The 22,119-nt window shown below is 42.9% G+C and overlaps 1 protein-coding gene across 1 annotated transcript in view; it reads left to right on the top strand.

Moving 5' to 3' along the window:
- The window catches only part of LOC311233267 (F-BAR and double SH3 domains protein 2-like), a 124,031-nt gene that overhangs the window by 76,634 nt on the left and 25,278 nt on the right, over positions 1-22,119 (top strand). The window contains exons 11-15 of the mRNA XM_084320206.1: positions 3,201-3,317; positions 10,388-10,486; positions 17,227-17,379; positions 18,907-19,041; positions 21,322-21,405. Coding sequence (XP_084176332.1) covers positions 3,201-3,317; positions 10,388-10,486; positions 17,227-17,379; positions 18,907-19,041; positions 21,322-21,405 — 588 coding nt within the window. The remainder of the gene's footprint in view (positions 1-3,200; positions 3,318-10,387; positions 10,487-17,226; positions 17,380-18,906; positions 19,042-21,321; positions 21,406-22,119) is intronic.

Genomic DNA, 22,119 nt, shown 5'->3' with positions numbered 1-22,119 from the left:
CGACTGCTCTTCAGCGCTCCTAAATCCTAAACTCTTCGGGGTCATCTGGCCCATTTAGGAAATCCCTGAACATGATATTGCATTGGTTTGTGATAGATTATTAGTTACTGGGTATTTCAAAGTACCTCATATTTGGTACCATTTTGAAGCTAACAACTAGGGATTTCCAATGATATAAAATAAGTGTATGATTATCATCATAATCTTTATTATGGTTCATATGTAGTTGCACTTGAACTTGTTGAAATTAAACTTGGAAGATAGAAATTAATTTTCAAGCACTTTCCTTGCTTATTTTAGATGTATGTGTAATGAATGGAATGTAGACAATCTTGTTGGCAATATAGAACAGCTGACATTAGAAATAGCATCTATTGTTAAAAAGTTATGAATTAATTAATGAAACTAGATTAGATAAAACATTTTTGTCCGCTTCCATTCATTGTGCTAAGCTAGGCTAACGTGCAGCCAGATAGCTTTCTACTGAACGCACAGAGAGGAAACTGGTAATTATCTATCTTGTCTCTCTGGAGAAGACGGTAAGCTAATTTCCCAAAATGTTGGCGTATTCTTTTAAGCATAAGCATAGGTAATTTGAGCGAGTTAGATGGGGTCCATAGTTCCAAACACTATCATTGGTTTTAAGGTGGTAATTTCCCAGCAATGGCCGTGAAGATAAACCGATACCGCTGTTAATTTCGCCCCTCTGCCAGGGAGGACCAGCCCACACGACGAGGGTACTAATAGGTTTTAATTAGCCAGGGCATTCTAGGGCCTGACTAGATTTACTCTATTTGGGGCCCCTGAGGTGAACATTCGTAATAGCTTCGTCTCTGTTCTGAAACGCTGACTGAGTAACCGACTGAGTAAATTATGACGGTTACAGCCAGTAGCCGTTGGAGAATATCACAGTAAAGAAACATTTATCCATGAAGCAAATAAAATCACACAAGATTGACACACCAGACTTTTCAAGTCATCATGTAAAAAGTTAAGTCAAGTTTTTCAACAGTTTCAACGACAGTATACTGGAACTGAGCTGATGGCAAGTCCATAACTCTAGAAAAGAGCTCGGCCCAAATTCCTGCTTTTTCTACCAAACTCGTCCATCAAGAGAGCTACGAGGTCAGCTTAGAGGAGGAGACTGTTGGCTAAATGCATACATTCAGATTCTCTCTCGCTCTCTCTCTCGCTCTCTCTCTCTCGCTCTCTCTCTCTCGCTCTCTCTCTCTCGCTCTCTCTCTCGCTCTCTTCTCTCTTGCTCTCGCTCTCTCTCTCTCTCTCTCTCTCTCTCTCTCTCTCTCTCTCCTCTCTCTCTCTCTCTCTCTCTCTCTCTCTCTCTCTCTCTCTCTGCCTTCCTCCCTCTGATTCCCGACGGGACGCAGGGATTGGCTGTATTTCTCTTGTGAGGTCATCTACAGGAAGTACTCTCCCACTGGTTGTTTTGCTTTGAATAAACAGCGATGCAGGTCCAGACGCAGAGCAGCATCTCACCTCAGCGGCGCACTTCTCTTCCATGTTTGTATAGCATTATGATTTTTCCTTCCTCTCAATTGAAATGGGTCAAATCGGATGTCGGTGGTCGCTTTCCTGTAAATATTTTGGAATTATCTGGTTGTTATGTCTGTCTTTTTACCCCATTTACCCCTTAATCACAGAATATGGGGATTCTCTCTCTCGCTCTCTCGCTCTCTCTCTATCTCTCTCTGTCTGTCTGTCTGTCTGTCTGTCGCTCTCTCTGTGTCTGTCTATCTCTCTCGTCCCGGTCTGTGTCTCTCTATTTGTCTCTGTCTCTGTGTCTGTCTGGCTCTCTCCGTCTGTCTGTCTCTCTCTATTTGTCTCTGTCTGTCTGTCTATCTGTCTGGCTCTCTCTGTCTCTGTCTGTCTCGCTCTCTGTCTGTCTGTCTCTCTTTGTGTCTCGGTCTGTGTCTTTCTGTCCGTCTGTCTCTCTCTGTCTCTCTCTCTGTGTCTCTGTCTCTCTGTCTGTCTCTCTCTGTGTGTCTGTGTCTCTGTCTCCCCTCACATTCTGGTTGTAACCATAAACAAGCCTATACTGGCTCATATCCAAGTTATCAATTGTAGATGGTTTCAACGTGACAACAATAACATTCCATTCTAAGGAGGACTCAAGTTTATTTCCTGTTGCAATGTTAAACTAATGCAATAGTTGACATTAAGGAGATACGTTTGGGTCCGTCCAGACTGTTCCCCTGGCAACAGAACTCCACATGAAGCCGTCTGTTGGGATGTGCTCTTTAGTCACAGCAGGACTCACTGAAGACGCCAGCCGGCCAGCAGGTGGATCATGTTATCAACCCTTCCGTCTGGGAAAAGCTCAAAGTGCTCAGACCAGCCGCCTCAGGCGGTCAGGATGATACACGCACACACAGACTAGGGATGCACCGATCCGATATCGGTATCGGCCGCCGATATCCGTAAAATAGCTGGATCGGGTATCGGTAAAAAAAGAAGTTTGATTATTTTTTTTATTTTTTTATACATAAGAAATAAAATAAGAAATAACCATTCAGTACATTTATATCTGTGTTAATTTGTGACATTTAGTTTCACTAAGTTAGGAAAGTAATGTTTTAAGTCGAGCCTGAATGATCCCAGTCTCTTCCACACAGTGACAGTGAGCCATACAGTTTATTTATTAAATGAATGAAGTTTATTTTCTGTCTTTGTTTACAACTAATCAAAAACACACTTGTGATCCTTTACAATTCTTAAAAACTAAATATATTTTAATAAAAAATAAACGTAGATAAACTTTTTATAATTTCTTTTTTAACTTTTTTTAAAAAAAGAAATTGGACAATGGGTATCGGATCGGTATCGGTATTGGCCGATACCCAAACCCAGGTATCGGTATCGGGACTGAAAAAGTCGGATCGGTGCATCCCTAATGAACGCACACAGACGCACACACACAGACAAACTTTACCGGGCATGCACCACAGACACACACACACACAGACAAACTTTACCGGGCATGCCATGCACACACACTTGAGCTAGACCGTGAACGTGAGCTTCTCCACGCCGTTGTAAATGGAGCGTGTTGTTTACGTGCTCCGACTCAGTGAAGAGCTACACTAAGTGTGTCTATTATATTCATGTGCCTGTGATCGCACTCATTGTGTGCGTATATGTGTGTGTTGTGTGTGTGCGTGCGTGTGTGCGTCTTCTCTTTGTAGGTGGTGCAGCTGCAGAGAGAGACGGGCACAACGGAGGAGCACAGTCTGGACAAGGAGGCGCGGAAGTGGGCGAGCAGAGTGGCACGAGAACACAAGAGCATCATCCACAGCCAGAAGGTGAGAGGAGGGAGGGAGGGAGGAGGGGGAGAGAGGAGGAGGGAGGGAGGAGGGGGAGGGAGGAGGGGGAGGGAGGAGGAGGAGGAGGGAGGGAGGAAGGAGGAGGAGGAGGAAGAGAGAGAAGGAGGAGGAGGGAGGGAGGGAGGAGGAGGAGGAGGGAGGGAGGAGGAGGAGGAGGAGGAGGGGGATAGAGGAGGAGGGGGTGGGAGAGATGGAGATAGAGAGAATTAAGTCGGTTCCAATTTCAATTATGCTTTTGGCTTCAATTAGTAATCGTGATTTCTATATCAATAAAAGTAATCGATTATGATTTTTGCCATAATGGAGCAGCCCTGCTGTGTTGGTCCTGTATAGAAGACCAGGTCTGTTTGATACACACTGCACTCCTGCTGTGGTGGTCCTGTATAGAAGACCAGGTCTGTTTGATATACACTGCACTGCTGCTGTGTTGGTCCTGTATAGAAGACCAGGTCTGTTTGATATACACTGCACTCCTATAGCCAGGAAACATCTGCACTCATTTCAGTAATCAATCATTCATGGGATTTTTACAATGGCTGCCTCAACGACTACCGCCCTGTAGCTCTCACCTCCATAGCCATGAAGTGCTTCGAGAAGCTAGTAAAGGGCTACATCTGCTCCTCCCTCCCCATCAACATGGACCCCCTGCAATTTGCATACCGCCCCAACAGGTCCACGGAGGACGCCATATCCCATGTGCTGCACACAGCAGCATCACACCTGGACAAGAGGCAGGGGAACTATGTGAGAATGCTATTCATCGACTACAGCTCGGCATTCAATACCATAGTCCCCTCCATACTCATAGCCAAGCTCAGGGACCTGGGCTTGGGCTATGACCTCTGCCAGTGGGTCTTGGACTTCCTGACTGGCAGACCCCAGGTGGTGAGAGCAGGCAACTGCACCTCCTCATCCATCACCCTCAACATAGGGGCCCCCCAGGGCTGTGTTCTGAGTCCCCTCCTCTACTCCCTGTACACACACGACTGTGTGGCTCAGTGGAGTAGCAATACAATCGTCAAATTTGCTGACGACACAGTGGTGGTGGGCCTGATCTCTGCCAACGACGAGAGGGCCTACCTGGAAGAGGTCAAGGTCCTGGCGGGATGGTGCCAGGAAAACAGCCTCTCCCTGAACGTCAGCAAAACAAAGGAGATGATTGTGGACTTCAGGAGGTCGGGGGTCAAGGACTACAGCCCCCTCAGCATCGACGGGGCACCGGTTGAGAGAGTCAACAGCTTTAAGTACCTCGGAGCCTACATATCCGAGGACTTGACATGGACCACACACATTAACAGTGTTGTGAAGAAGGCACGACAACGCCTCTACTTCCTCAGGCGCCTAAGGAAGTTCCAAGTCAGCCAGAAGATCCTTAAGAACTTCTACTCATGTACAATAGAGAGCATCTTGACCGGCAACATCACCTCCTGGTTTGGGAATAGCACTGCACAAGACCAAAGCAGACTACAAAGAGTGACACGTTCAGCCGAACGCACAATTGGAGGGGGGCTCCCCACCCTCCAGAACATTTACTACAAGCGTTGCAAGGGCAAGGCTAAGAGAATCATTAAAGACTCCAGTCACCCGAACAACTGCCTCTTTGAACTGCTGCCGTCAGGCAAGCGATACAGGAGTCTCAAGGCGAGCACAGAAAGACTCAGAAGAAGCTTCTATCCCCAGGCCATCAGGCTGCTAAACGAACAATGAATGAACACTACACAACAACAACCACCAAACGCACATAGCACACACATCCACACGCACACACTCACTTTAAACAAACACACTGTAGCACCCACTCCACACACTTATAGCACACACCCACTTTAAACAAACACACTGTAGCACCCACTCCCCACACTTTATATTTATGGATGAAGGATTGCACTACAACTCGTACACCTTACTGTAAATTGTACCTAAAATTGTACCTCATCCCATTTCTGCTTTGCACTAGATAGTACTGTACATTAGTACACTGCATAGTATTGTGTATTGTATATTATATGGTAACTCAGAACATTGTACATATGTCTATACCGAACACTGTGACCTCATTTTCTTCTAAATTCATGCTATATTATGTTATTATGTTATTTGATACTATCTTGTCTAGCACAGTCTCTGGAGCGTAACAGTAAGAAGCATTTTGTATGAAAGTATTCTGTACTTCTGTATGACAACTATTAAAGAACTTGAACTTGAACTTGAACGTCGGAGGAAAGTGTTTCATGTACGACTGAGAGGGAGTTGACCTTCACTGGTTTTCTACTGTGAAATCTTTGAGTGCTGAAGGAGATAACGGTCCTTGCCAAGCTCTCAAGACGAGTGACTTCCAGTAAACATGGGTTAGCGTTACAGGAGACTTCCTCATAACTGGAAAATCACATCTCACTGAAGAATGCAGTTCAGGAGTTCTGCCATCGCAGAAGGGCTGCTTCCTAAATTTAGAAAATCAGTCGATCTTACGCAGCAAGGAATTTGGCCGTTACAGAAGCATCCTGCATTCTGAACTTCTTAAAGGGGATGTCACCCGTTTTAATAACCCATGGCAGTTGAGTCTGTGTTTGTGAACACGCACTGAACTCTCCTAAAGCCAGGAATCAGAGGGAGAACCCACCAGAACCCTCCAATCTGTGATCTAACTGGGATGATGAGATCTGGGGCTGCTCCATAGACAATGAATAGGGCTATGGTTGGAGCCATAAAGTGTTTGTGTGAGCACTTAACACCCAAGTGAGGTTTTGATTCTGGTCCAGACCTTCCAGCATTGCTAGAATATGAACCTCATTTTATGTGTGTAAGAGCTCACATAAACACACACACATCGTGTGGGCTCACAAAGTCAGAGCCACATTCAGTGTCTATGGAGCAGCCTCCAGATTTTACATCCTGGTAACGGGGTTCTCTCTGATTTCTAGCTTTAGGAGAGAGTGGTGCTTGTTCACAATACTGACTGAACTGTCCTGGGGCAAACTGTCCTGGGGCACAGAAAGAACATACTGACTGAACTGTCCTTGGGCACAGGAAGAACATACTGACTGAACTGTCCTGGGGCACAGGAAGAACATACTGACTGAGCTGTCCTGGGGCACAGGAAGAATATACTGACTGAACTGTCCTGGGGCACAGGAAGAACATACTGACTGAACTGTCCTGGGGCACAGGAAGAACATACTGACTGAGCTGTCCTGGGGCACAGGAAGAATATACTGACTGAACTGTCCTTGGGCACAGGAAGAACATACTGACTGAACTGTCCTGGGGCACAGGAAGAACATACTGACTGAACTGTCCTGGGGCACAGGAAGAACATACTGACTGAACTGTCCTGGGGCACAGGAAGAACATACTGACTGAGCTGTCCTGGGGCACAGGAAGAACATACTGACTGAACTGTCCTGGGGCACAGGAAGAACATACTGGCAGAACTGTCCTGGGGCACAGGAAAACATATGTGAATTCTTAAAATGGGTGGCTTTCCCTTTTAACTCCATCAACCTAACTTCAGGACAATCACAGGCATAATCCTAAATGGCCATAAGTCAGATATTATAATTACATATATATATATAAATATGTTAAAGTTAGGTTTTATTCACTTACAAACATGACACTTGAACTTTTCCATTGCTACCTAGATTGACGGACAACATTGTGCCAAAAACAAGAGAAAGTGTATTTTCACATGCATATTCCTTGTTCCCATAGATGGGCGTAGCGTGTTCTGGCAGGACACTCTAAAGGCACAGTCATAGTCCAGACATAGCACACAAGGGACCCGATTTTGCCGGGGGTTCTCCCGGACTTAAAACGATGCAATAATGGACCTCAGCATACATTCTCATTGGCGTGTTCGCGGCACGCCACTCAATTTCTCTGTCCACACGTACCGGCGGTGTCATGGCAAAAAATTTCTCGGTATGCGCGCTGATCAAAGGAGACCGGTGGATCAAAGAGCCGGGGGGGGGGGCGCCTGGACTACGACAGGCGAAGGTCTGCGGACTGTCTGTCCACATAGTGTGCTTCTAGACCGTGTCAGAGCCTTTAGTCATGAGCTCATGCATCATCAGCTGATGGCCGCTGCGCTCCAGTCGTCTGATAAGGAGGTATTTTTAAAAGGTCTGTCGTCACGCAACTCGTAACGCTGTGCGGGGATTTTTCTTGATTTTTAGAGTGCTCCCTGTTTTAAATATCTCCGCTGTGCGGTCATGACTGTTGTGCGTTTGTCGCGCGTTTAGCCGACTCCGGAGGAGTTGAACCATACTGCCAAGCAAGTGTCCTACCATTTACATGTAATACATGGTTGAATCTGTGACACTAGTGGTTTCTAAGGGAATTGTGATTTCACTAGCTCTCTTAATGCAAGCTAGCTGGCTAATGTAAATGAATAAACCACTGCAAATGAATACCATGTGGCCATCGTGGATTAATGCAACATTGTAGCATTTTCTTTCCAAGTTGGTTTCATGTACAATTCCCACAAATGAATGAATCATACTGATCGAATACAGGCCACATGTCTCTACAGTCTACACTGCTATCAACTTAACTGAAGTAACATGAAAACAGCAGTTATTGAAACGGGTTCCATTCTTGCTAACCTCTTCATAATAGACATTATAAGTGGACAACAGGTTTTTATTTTAGCCTTTAAAGATGGTATTTATTTGTTAAAATAAGTGTTAAATAGCTCTACATTCGGCCATCACTGATATAGAGTGTTTGGTCAGTAACATGGGTCTCCCAGTCCCTCCACTCTGCAGTAAACACAAAATAAATGTCCTGGTATCCCTTCCCACTTTATCCAATCAGGAGAGAGAACCCCAGATATTTTTTCAAGACATCTTGCCAAGTAAAATCTTCTGGCAGATTATTCTACTTGTTTCAAGCTCATTATTTCTTATTTTTGTCAGACCATTTTTGGAGCATGGAGTTCTCTCTCCTGGTTGGATAAAGTGGGAACAGGATACCAGAACATGTATTTTGTGTTCACTGCAGAGCAGAGGGACTGGGAGACTCGCATGGACCACTTATTTTAACAAAGAAAATACCACTTTTCAGAACGTGAAGATACGATAGGACTGTGCGGTTGAGATAGGACTGTGCGGTTGAGACAGGACTGTGCGGTTGAGACAGGACTGTGCGGTTGAGATAGGACTGTGAGGTTGAGATAGGACTGTGAGGTTGAGATAGGACTGTGAGGTTGAGATAGGACTGTGAGGTTGAGATAGGACTGTGAGGTTGAGATAGGACTGTGAGGTTGAGCTAGGACTGTGAGGTTGAGACAGGACTGTGAGGTTGAGATAGGACTGTGAGGTTGAGATAGGACTGTGAGGTTGAGACAGGACTGTGAGGTTGAGATAGGACTGTGAGGTTGAGATAGGACTGTGAGGTTGAGATAGGACTGTGCGGTTGAGATAGGACTGTGAGGTTGAGATAGGACTGTGAGGTTGAGATAGGACTGTGAGGTTGAGATAGGACTGTGAGGTTGAGATAGGACTGTGAGGTTGAGCTAGGACTGTGAGGTTGAGACAGGACTGTGAGGTTGAGATAGGACTGTGAGGTTGAGATAGGACTGTGATGTTGAGACAGGACTGTGAGGTTGAGATAGGACTGTGAGGTTGAGATAGGACTGTGAGGTTGAGATAGGACTGTGCGGTTGAGATAGGACTGTGAGGTTGAGATAGGACTGTGAGGTTGAGATAGGACTGTGAGGTTGAGATAGGACTGTGAGGTTGAGATAGGACTGTGAGGTTGAGATAGGACTGTGAGGTTGAGATAGGACTGTGAGGTTGAGATAGGACTGAGGTTGAGACAGGACTGTGAGGTTGAGACAGGACTGTGAGGTTGAGACCGTAAGCCACAGTGGGTTTAGGATTAGTTTTTCAAATGGAAAGGGGGGATTTCTTTCTTAATTCTGGCTCCTGAAATGGGATACTTCCCACTAGGTATTCTATTCTGATATGTGGCTCTTTGATGATATAATCTGTTCCAGTTTCCTGAAGTGAATCAACTCAATAAGTGTTTCTACTTCTTGTTTTACTCTTGTTTTCTTCTGTCACAATCGTCTCATTATTATTTAAATATTTCATATTTTCAAATGTTCCTTTTAAAATTTTCCTCATTGTGTGGTTGTTATTGTTATTATTATTATGGGTCCTTTGTCGTCATTGTTGGTCTTGTGATTTAGCCATGGTCATGGTTGGTCTTATGATTTAGCCATGGTCATGGTTGGTCTTATGATTTAGCCATGGTCATTGTTGGTCTTATGATTTAGCCATGGTCATTGTTGGTCTTATGATTTAGCCATGGTCATTGTTGGTCTTATGATTTAGCCATGGTCATTGTTGGTCTTATGATTTAGCCATGGTCATTGTTGGTCTTATGATTTAGCCATGGTCATTGTTGGTCTTATGATTTAACCATGGTCATGGTTGGTCTTATGATTTAGCCATGGTCATTGTTGGTCTTATGATTTAGCCATGGTCATTGTTGGTCTTATGATTTAGCCATGGTCATTGTTGGTCTTATGATTTAGCCATGGTCATTGTTGGTCTTATGATTTAGCCATGGTCATTGTTGGTCTTATGATTTAGCCATGGTCATTGTTGGTCTTATGATTTAGCCATGGTCATTGTTGGTCTTATGATTTAACCATGGTCATGGTTGGTCTTATGATTTAGCCATGGTCATTGTTGGTCTTATGATTTAGCCATGGTCATTGTTGGTCTTATGATTTAGCCATGGTCATTGTTGGTCTTATGATTTAGCCATGGTCATTGTTGGTCTTATGATTTAGCCATGGTCATTGTTGGTCTTATGATTTAGCCATGGTCATTGTTGGTCTTATGATTTAGCCATGGTCATGGTTGGTCTTATGATTTAGCCATGGTCATTGTTGGTCTTATGATTTAGCCATGGTCATTGTTGGTCTTATGATTTAGCCATGGTCATTGTTGGTCTTATGATTTAACCATGGTCATGGTTGGTCTTATGATTTAGCCATGGTCATTGTGAGATTGTTCTGCTGGCCGTTTGACCTCTAGGCCCTGGAGGAGTACGGCACGCAGGAGGCCTGTGAGCAGAACCACGGCGAGCTGGAGACCAAGATGGAGGCGGCGAGAGAGCACCTGCGCAGGGCAGAGGTAATGGTGTGTGTGTGTGTGTGTGTGTGTGTGGGGGGGGGGGGGGGCGGGTTGTGTGTGGCTTTGTGGGGGAAATGTCCCCACGAGTGATGAAAACAAGATAAATTTAGCTGTTGTGGAGACATTGGCCAGACATTGGCTTCACAGGGTGAAGGAGCTATTATAGGGCTAGGCTAAAGATGAGGGTTTAAGGTAAGGAGTTGGGGAATTAATGTCCATAGAATGTCCCCAAAGTGTGTGTGTTAGTTAGTTAGCGTGTGTTTGTATTAGTGTGTGTGTTAGTATGTGTGTGTAATGCAGAGGTTTCTCAAACGTTCTCTTTTCTTCCGCAAACGACCACAGCTCAGCTCAGAAGGTTCTCTCACTCCAGCATTTGAAACGGATGAAAACTCTGCTTCCCTCAGTCACACTAACACTGATATTTATTGCACCACGAGAGTTCATGAGCAGCGTTTCCTTCCTCAAGGGGAGAGAACATCAAGTCGCTGTAACCGTTGAATCCTGCAGACAAAGAACCGTAAATTTGTGTTAAGTTCTCAGGTGAACGACGTGTTCTATTCGAATGATCTACAAATGGTTAAGTCGAGGTTAAAGGTCGACTTCTTTTGGACGATGCATCGCGTTCACATTCCAAGTGGTTTGGATTAACGTCACAGCCTGCACGGGGCCCCGACATGTTCAGAGCTCCTCTGTCTGGAGGGTTATATACAGTATAGATGAGATGAGATAGTCCTTTATTGATCCCCTTGGGGAAATTCAGACAGCATGGGGGGGGGGGGGGGGTGTGTACATGTATGGGCATGGTAATGGTAGAAGACATGAATACAGGCAATACAAAATTAGGCAGTGTAAACAATATAATTACAATAAATATGGTTACAATAGACTGGCGTTGTTGCTTTCACAGTAGTTGCTGGTAGTTTTTCCATTTCAAAATAAGAACTAGATATAAGAAGTTTTTCAGTCACCCCCCCCCCCAAGTTTACATGGGCAACAACCACAAGGTAGAAAAATGTGTGTGAGTGAGCACAAAGTGGATCTATTTCACAGGTTATTCTGATCAATCGGTCCCACACGCACAGCTTCACCCGAGCCCCTTGTCACTGATGCCCCCTGCTGGTTGAAAAACATATCGACTCTCCCGTGAGGGGATCACAACAACCCACATCGTGAGCATACAGAACCTTCACCACATCTGGCTCCTCCCACATCAAACCCTCTCTTGTTGTGTGCGCAATAATAGGAGCCAGCGCCAAAAATACTATTTTAACTGCGATCTCAGAACCGCGTTTGAGCTTCCAATATACATTTAGTGTCAGATGAACACAGTGGTCACTAGAACTCTCTTGCAAGTGACCTTCTGCCTGTTACATAATATATTGTCATCCCTCTATCGCATGCTGCATCTACAGTAAGCTTTAGGAGTGTCGTATATGACTCCAGCTGTGCGGTACATTCAGGATTATAGTGATTGACACCAGGTGGGAGAGGACATGGTATTCATGTGTCAGGGAGGTGTTCTTGAAGTCTTGAAGATGTCATCATGTTAAGAAGATTCCTAAAAGGTTGCTGAGCGTTGGTCTTGGTGCGCTCCGACCTCTCTGATGAAATGTATGTGTGGAGAACTTTATGTGTAACTAGGAGGGATATGAGGACTGTATGTATGTAACTAGGAGGGATATGAGGACTATGTATGTAACTAGGAGGGATATGAGGACTGTATGTATGTAACTAGGAGGGATATGAGGACTGTATGTATGTAACTAGGAGGGATATGAGGACTGTATGTATGTAACTAGGAGGGATATGAGGACTATGTATGTAACTAGGAGGGATATGAGGACTGTATGTATGTAACTAGGAGGGATATGAGGACTGTATGTATGTGTAACTAGGAGGGATATGAGGACTGTATGTATGTAACTAGGAGGGATATGAGGACTGTATGTATGTAACTAGGAGGGATATGAGGACTGTATGTATGTAACTAGGAGGGATGTGAGGACTGTATGTATGTAACTAGGAGGGATATGAGGACTGTATGTAACTAGGAGGGATATGAGGACTGTATGTATGTGTAACTACTAGGAGGGATATGAGGACTGTATGTAATAGGAGGGATATGAGGACTGTGTGTAACTAGGAGGGATATGAGGACTGTGTGTGTAACTAGGAGGGATATGAGGACTGTATGTATGTAACTAGCAGGGATATGAGGACTGTATGTATGTAACTAGCAGGGATATGAGGACTGTATGTATGTAACTAGGAGGGATATGAGGACTATGTATGTAACTAGGAGGGATATGAGGACTGTATGTATGTAACTAGGAGGGATATGAGGACTGTATGTATGTGTAACTAGGAGGGATATGAGGACTGTATGTATGTAACTAGGAGGGATATGAGGACTGTATGTATGTAACTAGGAGGGATATGAGGACTGTATGTATGTAACTAGGAGGGATGTGAGGACTGTATGTATGTAACTAGGAGGGATATGAGGACTGTATGTAACTAGGAGGGATATGAGGACTGTATGTATGTGTAACTACTAGGAGGGATATGAGGACTGTATGTAATAGGAGGGATATGAGGACTGTGTGTAACTAGGAGGGATATGAGGACTGTGTGTGTAACTAGGAGGGATATGAGGACTGTATGTATGTAACTAGCAGGGATATGAGGACTGTATGTATGTAACTAGCAGGGATATGAGGACTGTATGTGTAACTAGGAGGGATATGAGGACTGTATGTATGTAACTAGGAGGGATATGAGGACTATGTATGTAACTAGCAGGGATATGAGGACTGTATGTATGTAACTAGGAGGGATATGAGGACTGTATGTATGTAACTAGGAGGGATATGAGGACTGTATGTATGTAACTAGGAGGGATATGAGGACTGTATGTATGTAACTAGGAGGGATGTGAGGACTGTATGTATGTAACTAGGAGGGATATGAGGACTGTATGTAACTAGGAGGGATATGAGGACTGTATGTATGTGTAACTACTAGGAGGGATATGAGGACTGTATGTAATAGGAGGGATATGAGGACTGTGTGTAACTAGGAGGGATATGAGGACTGTGTGTGTAACTAGGAGGGATATGAGGACTGTATGTATGTAACTAGCAGGGATATGAGGACTGTATGTATGTAACTAGCAGGGATATGAGGACTGTATGTGTAACTAGGAGGGATATGAGGACTGTATGTATGTAACTAGGAGGGATATGAGGACTGTATGTATGTAACTAGCAGGGATATGAGGACTGTATGTATGTAACTAGCAGGGATATGAGGACTGTATGTATGTAACTAGGAGGGATATGAGGACTGTATGTATGTAACTAGGAGGGATATGAGGACTATGTATGTAACTAGGAGGGATATGAGATATGAGGAATGTATGTATGTATGTAACTAGGAGGGATATGAGGACTGTATGTATGTAACTAGGAGGGCTATGAGGACTATGTATTGTATGTAACTAGGAGGGATATGAGGACTGTATGTATGTAACTAGGAGGGATATGAGGACTGTATGTATGTAACTAGGAGGGATATGAGGACTGTATGTATGTAACTAGGAGGGATATGAGGATTGTATGTATGTAACTAGGAGGGATATGAGGACTATGTATGTATGTAACTAGGAGGGATATGAGGACTGTATGTATATGTGTAACTAGGAGGGATATGAGGACTGTATGTATGTAACTAGGAGGGATATGAGGATTGTATGTATGTAACTAGGAGGGATATGAGGACTGTATGTATGTAACTAGGAGGGATATGAGGACTGTATGTATGTAACTAGGAGGGATATGAGGACTGTATGTATGTGTAACTAGGAGGGATATGAGGACTGTATGTATGTAACTAGGAGGGATATGAGGACTGTATGTATGTATGTAACTAGGAGGGATATGAGGACTGTATGTATGTAACTAGGAGGGATATGAGGACTGTATGTATGTAACTAGGAGGGATATGAGGACTGTATCTATGTAACTAGCACTGTAGCATTGTTGTGGAATTAACACAACGTTATGCATACTTTTGACAATAAATAAAATCAGAATTTGTTCTTACTTGCTTGCCTGGGTAAATAAACGTTTTAGAAATGTTAAAAAAAATAATAATAATAAACGATACCGATATTTTCCGATATCACATTTTAATGCCGATATCGGCCGATAATATCGGTAGGCCGATAATATCGGACATCCCTAGTTGACATGTATGATATGAGGACTGTATGTAACTAGGAGACATGTGAGGACTGTATGTAACTAGGAGGGATATGAGGACTGTTTGTATGTAATTAGGAGGGATATGAGGACTGTGTGTATTTAACTATGAGGGATATGAGCACTGTGTGTTTGTATGTAACTAGGAGGGATATGAGGACTGTGTGTAACTAGGAGGGATATTAGGACTGTATGTATGTAACTAGGAGGGATATGAGGACTGTGTGTATGTAACTAGGAGGGATATTAGGACTGTAGGAGGGATATTAGGACTGTATGTAACTAGGAGGGATATGAGGACTGTGTAACTAGGAGGGATATGAGGATTGTATGTAACTAGGAGGGATATGAGGACTGTTTGTTTGTATGTAACTAGGAGGGATATGAGGACTGTGTTTAACTAGGAGGGATATTACGACTATGTACCTAGGAGGGATATTAGGACTGTATGTAACTAGGAGGGATATGAGGACTGTGTGTAACTAGGAGGGATATTAGGACTGTATGTAACTAGGAGGGATATGAGGACTGTATGTAACTAGGAGGGATATGAGGACTGTATGTATGTAACTAGGAGGGATATTAGGACTGTATGTAACTAGGAGGGATATGAGGACTGTGTAACTAGGAGGGATATGAGGATTGTATGTAACTAGGAGGGATATGAGGACTGTTTGTTTGTATGTAACTAGGAGGGATATGAGGACTGTGTTTAACTAGGAGGGATATTACGACTATGTACCTAGGAGGGATATTAGGACTGTATGTAACTAGGAGGGATATGAGGACTGTGTGTAACTAGGAGGGATATTAGGACTGTATGTAACTAGGAGGGATATGAGGACTGTATGTAACTAGGAGGGATATGAGGACTGTATGTATGTAACTAGGAGGGATATTCATCATCATCATTTATTTATTCGTACATGGAGGGATATGAGGACTGTGTTTAACTAGGAGGGATATTACGACTGTGTATGTACCTAGGAGGGATATTAGGACTGTATGTAACTAGGAGGGATATGAGGACTGTGTGTAACTAGGAGGGATATTGGGACTGTATGTAACTAGGAGGGATATGAGGACTGTATGTAACTAGGAGGGATATTAGGACTGTATGTAACTAGGAGGGATATGAGGACTATAACTAGGAGGGATATTAGGACTGTATGTATGTAACTAGGAGGGATATGAGGACTGTATGTAACTAGGAGGGATATTAGGACTGTGTGTATGTAACTAGGAGGGATATGAGGACTATGTGTAACTAGGAGGGATATTAGGACTGTATGTATGTAACTAGGATGGATATGAGGACTGTATGTAACTAGGAGGGATATTAGGACTGTATGTAACTAGGAGGGATATGAGGACTGTGTAACTAGGAGGGATATGAGGACTATGTAACTAGGAGGGATATGAGGACTATGTAACTAGGAGGGATATGAGGACTGTATGTATGTAACTAGGAGGGATATTAGGACTGTATGTATATAACTAGGAGGGATATGCGGACTATGTGTAACTAGGAGGGATATTAGGACTGTATGTATGTAACTAGGAGGGATATGAGGACTGTATGTAACTAGGAGGGATATTAGGACAGTGTATGTAACTAGGAGGGATATGAGGACTGTATGTAACTAGGAGGGATATTAGAATAGGACAGTGTATGTAACTAGGAGGGATATGAGGACTGTGTATGTAACTAGGAGGCATATGAGGGATATGGACTGTAACTAGGAGGGATATGAGGACTATGTGTAACTAGGAGGGATATTAGGACTATGTATGTAACTAGGATGGATATGAGGACTATGTATGTAACTAGGAGGGACATTTTTCTGGGGCCCTGGGGTCCACACAAAAAAACATACAAAAACAATTATTGTTGCAAAACCAAATTATTAAATGTCAGTACTCAACAGTCAACACACAATGCATAATGAAGCTAACAAATAAGATAGCTAAAATTACATGTGAGCAAAGAGTCAGAAAACAAAAATACTTTACAGTGTTAAATAGTTTATTTTTAAAAGTTAATTTACTGTAAATGCAGCAGAGGATTTCAGGCAGGTTATTCCAAAGAGTCTGATCTAAAAAATAAAATATCTCCTTAAAGTGTTGGTTTTTGGACCAGGTAAAAATAAAGCTGCCCATTACTGGAACCTCTAGTCTAGTGTAATGATCATGCACAGTATTACTATAAACAATCTGTTTATGTATAAAAACAGGAGTTTTACTGCCCATGACCAACTTGAACAGCACAAGTGTATTAAAAGACAACCTATTATCAACTTTAAGCCAAGAGAGACAGGCAGGCATGCATACGGCTCACATTAGACCTTAGTGAGCAGCCGAGTACCAGATTCCCAGATTCTAAATATGTTTTTGCTTGCCTGCTTCCGTCTCTTAAGGTTTTATGGCGTCGTTTTAACTCTTTACTGTCTCCTGTTCATGATGTCATTGTGCCAACAGACGGTGAAGGTGAAGGCGGAGGCTCGTCTGGACCTGTTGAGACTAGCGGGCGTTGCTGTGGAAACTTGGCTGAAGAGCGCCATGAATCAAGTGATGGAGGAGCTGGAGAACGAGCGCTGGGCCAGCCTCAATACCCACGATCCCTCACTGTCCGTAAGTTCATGCGCATGGCACATGCCAAATGCCAAAGACATGGGAACAAGCAATTTTTTTTATTCAACCCGGTCCCATCTGTTTTTAAACCGTCAGGCTGCGTTTCCACCAGCTCTGGCCTCTGCGGGGTATTAAAAAGTCTTAAAAAGTATTCAATTCATAATTCTCAATTTAAGACCAAAAGGTATTAACTCATTGACCGCCGGGGATTAGACGGGGCCCCGTTCTAGCACTGCCACGCTTTAAAAGATAGGAGTGCGTCACCTTGTTTGTAGAGCTGTAACTATATTCTATATTATAGCTATGGATACAATACTATGGCCGATCTGACATCCCCTATCTATTGTTCAATATGTGAAAAAGAATAAATGTTTCCATCCATACGTTCCCGTGTTATACCGTGGTGAATATAAGTATGGTTTTAGAGCGGTCTGGGGTCATTCCCGAAATGCTGAGTTATAGCCTTATATGTCAATTCTACTATAAACGTTGCCTGTACACGCTACTATTCCCAAATAAAATCTATGTCATAGGTATTATGTTTCATCATGAATGCATGAAGGGGGGTGGGGGGGGGTCGTTTCTGATTATTTGATTGCCAGTAACGGCATTCGTATTGAACACTAAAAACGCTTATCAACCCGATCGGTATAAAAGCATTGCACGATCAAGCTAAAATTGACGTCAGATAGTCCTTACCTTTGATCGGGAGTACTCCAAAAATAATATTCCAATTGTTTGATCGCAATCTGGTACATCCGATGTCCATTTGGTCCACGACATAACCCACCACAACATATGGATCAGGGATATTTGACACGCTTCAATGCAACCGAGAGAATCACTCCACTCGCCCGACAAAGAAAAGTGAGCCCGGAGACATTTGGCCGTTACACGGGCCAAGATACAAGGTTACAAAGGGTGCTCGATACCGCAGTCTATCTGGATGCGGCCGGTATTGCACTTTGGCGATCTCAGACTCATTCCCTATGGTAACACCAAGGTCCCCTGATGAATAATGAATAAAAATATCGGGCGGAAAAAGGAAAAACGATCAAATAACGTATAAATATACGTTGTTGGCGTTCAACGGTTGTCGGCCAAACACATATATAAACGTTGTTGAACTTGTTGGCGGGGATTGAGTTAAAAAGTCTTTAATTTAATTTTCACAGGTATTACATTTTGGGGGGGGCAGCCCAGCTGTCGGGAGATGACATAATATTAAATGTTTTTGTATTCAAGTCGTTGTTTTTTTTGTGGGATTACCGGAAGCTTGGTGTGTCTGGTGAGAGCTTGTATGGAGTGCACAATAATTTCAATTGGCGCACAAGTGCAGCCACCAGTTCAGTGCCGCTGTGTGGGTTTCGGCCGTCCTGACTGGTGGGAAGTTCGGTCCATCATTGTAAATGTGGAGTGAGGACCGAGAATAGCCTGCTTCGCTCGCTTTGATGGCTTAGTGCTGCCAGATAACTCTTACTGTCACAGAAGAAGTGACTTGTCTTGTGTCTTGTCTCGTGTTCCTAGGGGACGGCTGACTTGGAGCGAGAGGACGAGGAGGACGTGGAGGACAGCGGGGAGGTGTTGGACGACAGCAGCTCCAGCCCCTCCAGCACCCTGAGGAACTACCCGCTCACCTGCAAAGTGCTTTACTCCTACAAGGTAACTACAACATGGAAACATTGGGAACTTTGTAAATAATGATATGGATGAATCATGCAATATTCCCCCAGGATACTGTGTAGATGGGTCGTAAGGGTCACTATGTAAAAGTGCCCTGGTGAAAGGTTTCCTTTCTCCACTGCTTTTTTGTATGGGATGGAATATTCTCAATGAGTATTCTGGCTATTAGATCATGTCCCGGGTTAAAGTCTCATTCAGGATACAGTGTTTGTGTGCATCTTCATCTTGATCATGAAATAGGATTGTTAGGAAGGATAAGAAATACTTAAAAACACACAGAAGCCAGAGAGACTGAGCATATGCCGTCTTGAGATCCGAAAGTAACAATGTTGCATTTTGACGATTGTTTATTGTTTATTGTTTAAAAGGATCCCCATTAGCTGTCACCTAAGTGGCGAGCTAGTCTTCCTGGGGTCCACACAGAAAGACAACAGAAAACACAAAACATAACAACATGAGATACATATGACAATCACAATTAACAATGATAATCTAAAAACAGTAAAACATTTTAGACATCATTATCAACATCAGAATATTTTGCTCACATATTTAAGTAGTGCATTCTCAGGTGGTATTTGAAAGACACTTTACTATTCAATTTACTTATGTTCAGTGGGCAGTTATTCCAATGATTGATGGCACGATAACAAACAGTCCTCTTTAAAGCATTTGATTTAGGAAGTGGTAACATAATCTGTCCATCATCAGCTGACCTAGTAAAATAAGAATGAACCTGACTGCATCTGACAATTTGTTTGTATAAGAAAACAGGTTGAGACGAAAAGACAGTGTTCCTGAACATTTTTACTGTGTTGAAAACCAGCCTATTCTCTACCGTTAACCATGAGAGTTGCCGGTGCATAGTTATAGTGTTTGTTCTCATGGAACAATGTAAGACTAACCTTGCAGCTCTGTTCTGGGCAGTTTGCAATTTCTTTAGTTGACCTTTGGATGCAGAGGACCATACTGGTGCACAATAATCTAGGTGACATAAAATGAACGATTGTACACAACCATTACCATAAATAATGTGAGGGAATAAATGAGATTCTCTCTGTGTGTTATGGTATGAAGTACCGGTAATGCTGTTTTGAAATATATTTTTGGCTCAAACACAAGAAAACGTTGCAGGTGAAGATTACGTTCACTATGGTGACTATTACTGATGGAGCTACTTTTTAGCTAAAATAAATCATATAAAACTGCCTTTCTCTCTTCATTCAACTCCATTCATTTCAATTACATTTTCATTTAGATTGTGGCCCCGATGCAGTGGTATGTCCTGATGGAATGCTGCCATTGTTATGTCTATATCTTTGTTTTACTGTCCTTGATCCCAAATGTCCCTGTGTACATGGTTTAGTGAGAACTATGTGGTATAGTAGTATTACCACCCACCCCCTCCTAATGTACAGTCTCCTCACCATCATATGTATATACTCTCTGTCAGGATCTATGGGGAACAGTACTGTATATTTGCATATCGTATATGTCACAAATGTAACGGTACTATATACCTGTATGTCACGTATGTCCCTATACCATAAATGTCATGATGTCATATATGTTGTGTATGTCATAAATGTCACTATGAATTGAAAATGGGGGACCCTGATGTAAACAAGACAAACGTCTTTCTCTGGTCTACTCTGCATCAAATTGTGTGTATTAATCATTGTATCAATTGTGTGTATTGAGCCGTACTGTATTGTACCCATTCTGCAATCTGTTAAATAAAGTTTTCATTCATTCATTCATACCTTGTAAATATAACTTAAATAGACTGAAAAATCAATAGTAAATTAATATGTTTATGACCGCTGTATCCTGGATCATTTTGACATATCTCCGCAATTGTATTCGGGTTTTGCGTAGTTGGGATATGAGCTTATCTCTGCTATTCAAAACAAATTCCACACACTGTCTCAAAGGCAGAAACGGAGTCAAATGGGAGCCGTCTATGTTTCTGAATATCTCACTTCCTTTAACTGGCCCTGAACACTTGACTTTTGACTTGTTTTGTATATTATTATTATTATTATTATGTATTTATTCTGCATTCGTTTTATGTTGTAGCGTATGTAAATTTTATGTGCATTTTAAATGCTGCTTGTCTTGTCCTAAAAGAGATTCTTCATCTCAATGTGACTGAAAATATCTGCATCATATAGGAATATTAATGTGCATTTAAATGCTCTCAGTCTGAGACGGAGACAAAATAAGACACTGAAGTCTTTATCTCCTTCCTTTTGCCAGTCGTGTCAGCCGGACGAGTTGACCATCGAGGAGCAGGAGGTTCTGGAGGTCATCGACGACGGAGATATGGAGGACTGGGTCAAGGTACACAGTTTCCTACAGTCGAGAATTGGCTTGAAATCATGATCCATGAGTTGGAAAGAGTAACTTTCCTACTGAGACTGAAAAATTATTTATACATTGCAAGATGGATAATGCACTGGTTGGAGAAATAAGAGCTGTTGCTGGTGGTTTTCACAATAAGAGCTGTGGCTGGTGGCTTTCACAATAAGAGCTGTGGCTGGCGGCATTCACAATAAGAGCTGTGGCTGGCGGCATTCACAATAAGAGCTGTGGCTGGTGGCTTTCACAATAAGAGCTGTGGCTGGTGGCTTTCACAATAAGGGCTGTGGCTTTCACAATAAGCTGTGGCTAGTTGTTTCCCCCCTCATCCTCACTGATTTACCTGCCTTCCCTCCAATGGTATTCGCTTACATGCTAACTATAATGCTATATAAATAACTCGTACACATAAGCCTTAATATATTACTTCATTATTTTTTACTTTTGTATCTAGATGTGGTGGATACCAGGATGTCTGGCAACAATGTTGTTGTACTGTGACTATCAAAAATACAGCTAAAAACATGTCAAGTCAAGAGTTTTATTTGTCACGGCATACAAGTATACAATGAAATGCGGCTGGTCTTGCCCGCAACGATGTGCAATACAGTAGTACAACATATAATAGAATCCAATAAAACAACATTATGCAATAAACGGGTAACATAGTGGGGCATCTCGGTGTCCCCCTCAATA

Source organism: Notolepis coatsorum, assembly GCF_963971535.1.
Source record: "Notolepis coatsorum genome assembly, chromosome: 8".
Taxonomy (NCBI): Eukaryota; Metazoa; Chordata; class Actinopteri; order Aulopiformes; family Paralepididae; genus Notolepis; species Notolepis coatsorum.
Note: the sequence above shows the minus strand (reverse complement) of the source record. Positions and strands in the feature narration are given on the sequence as shown.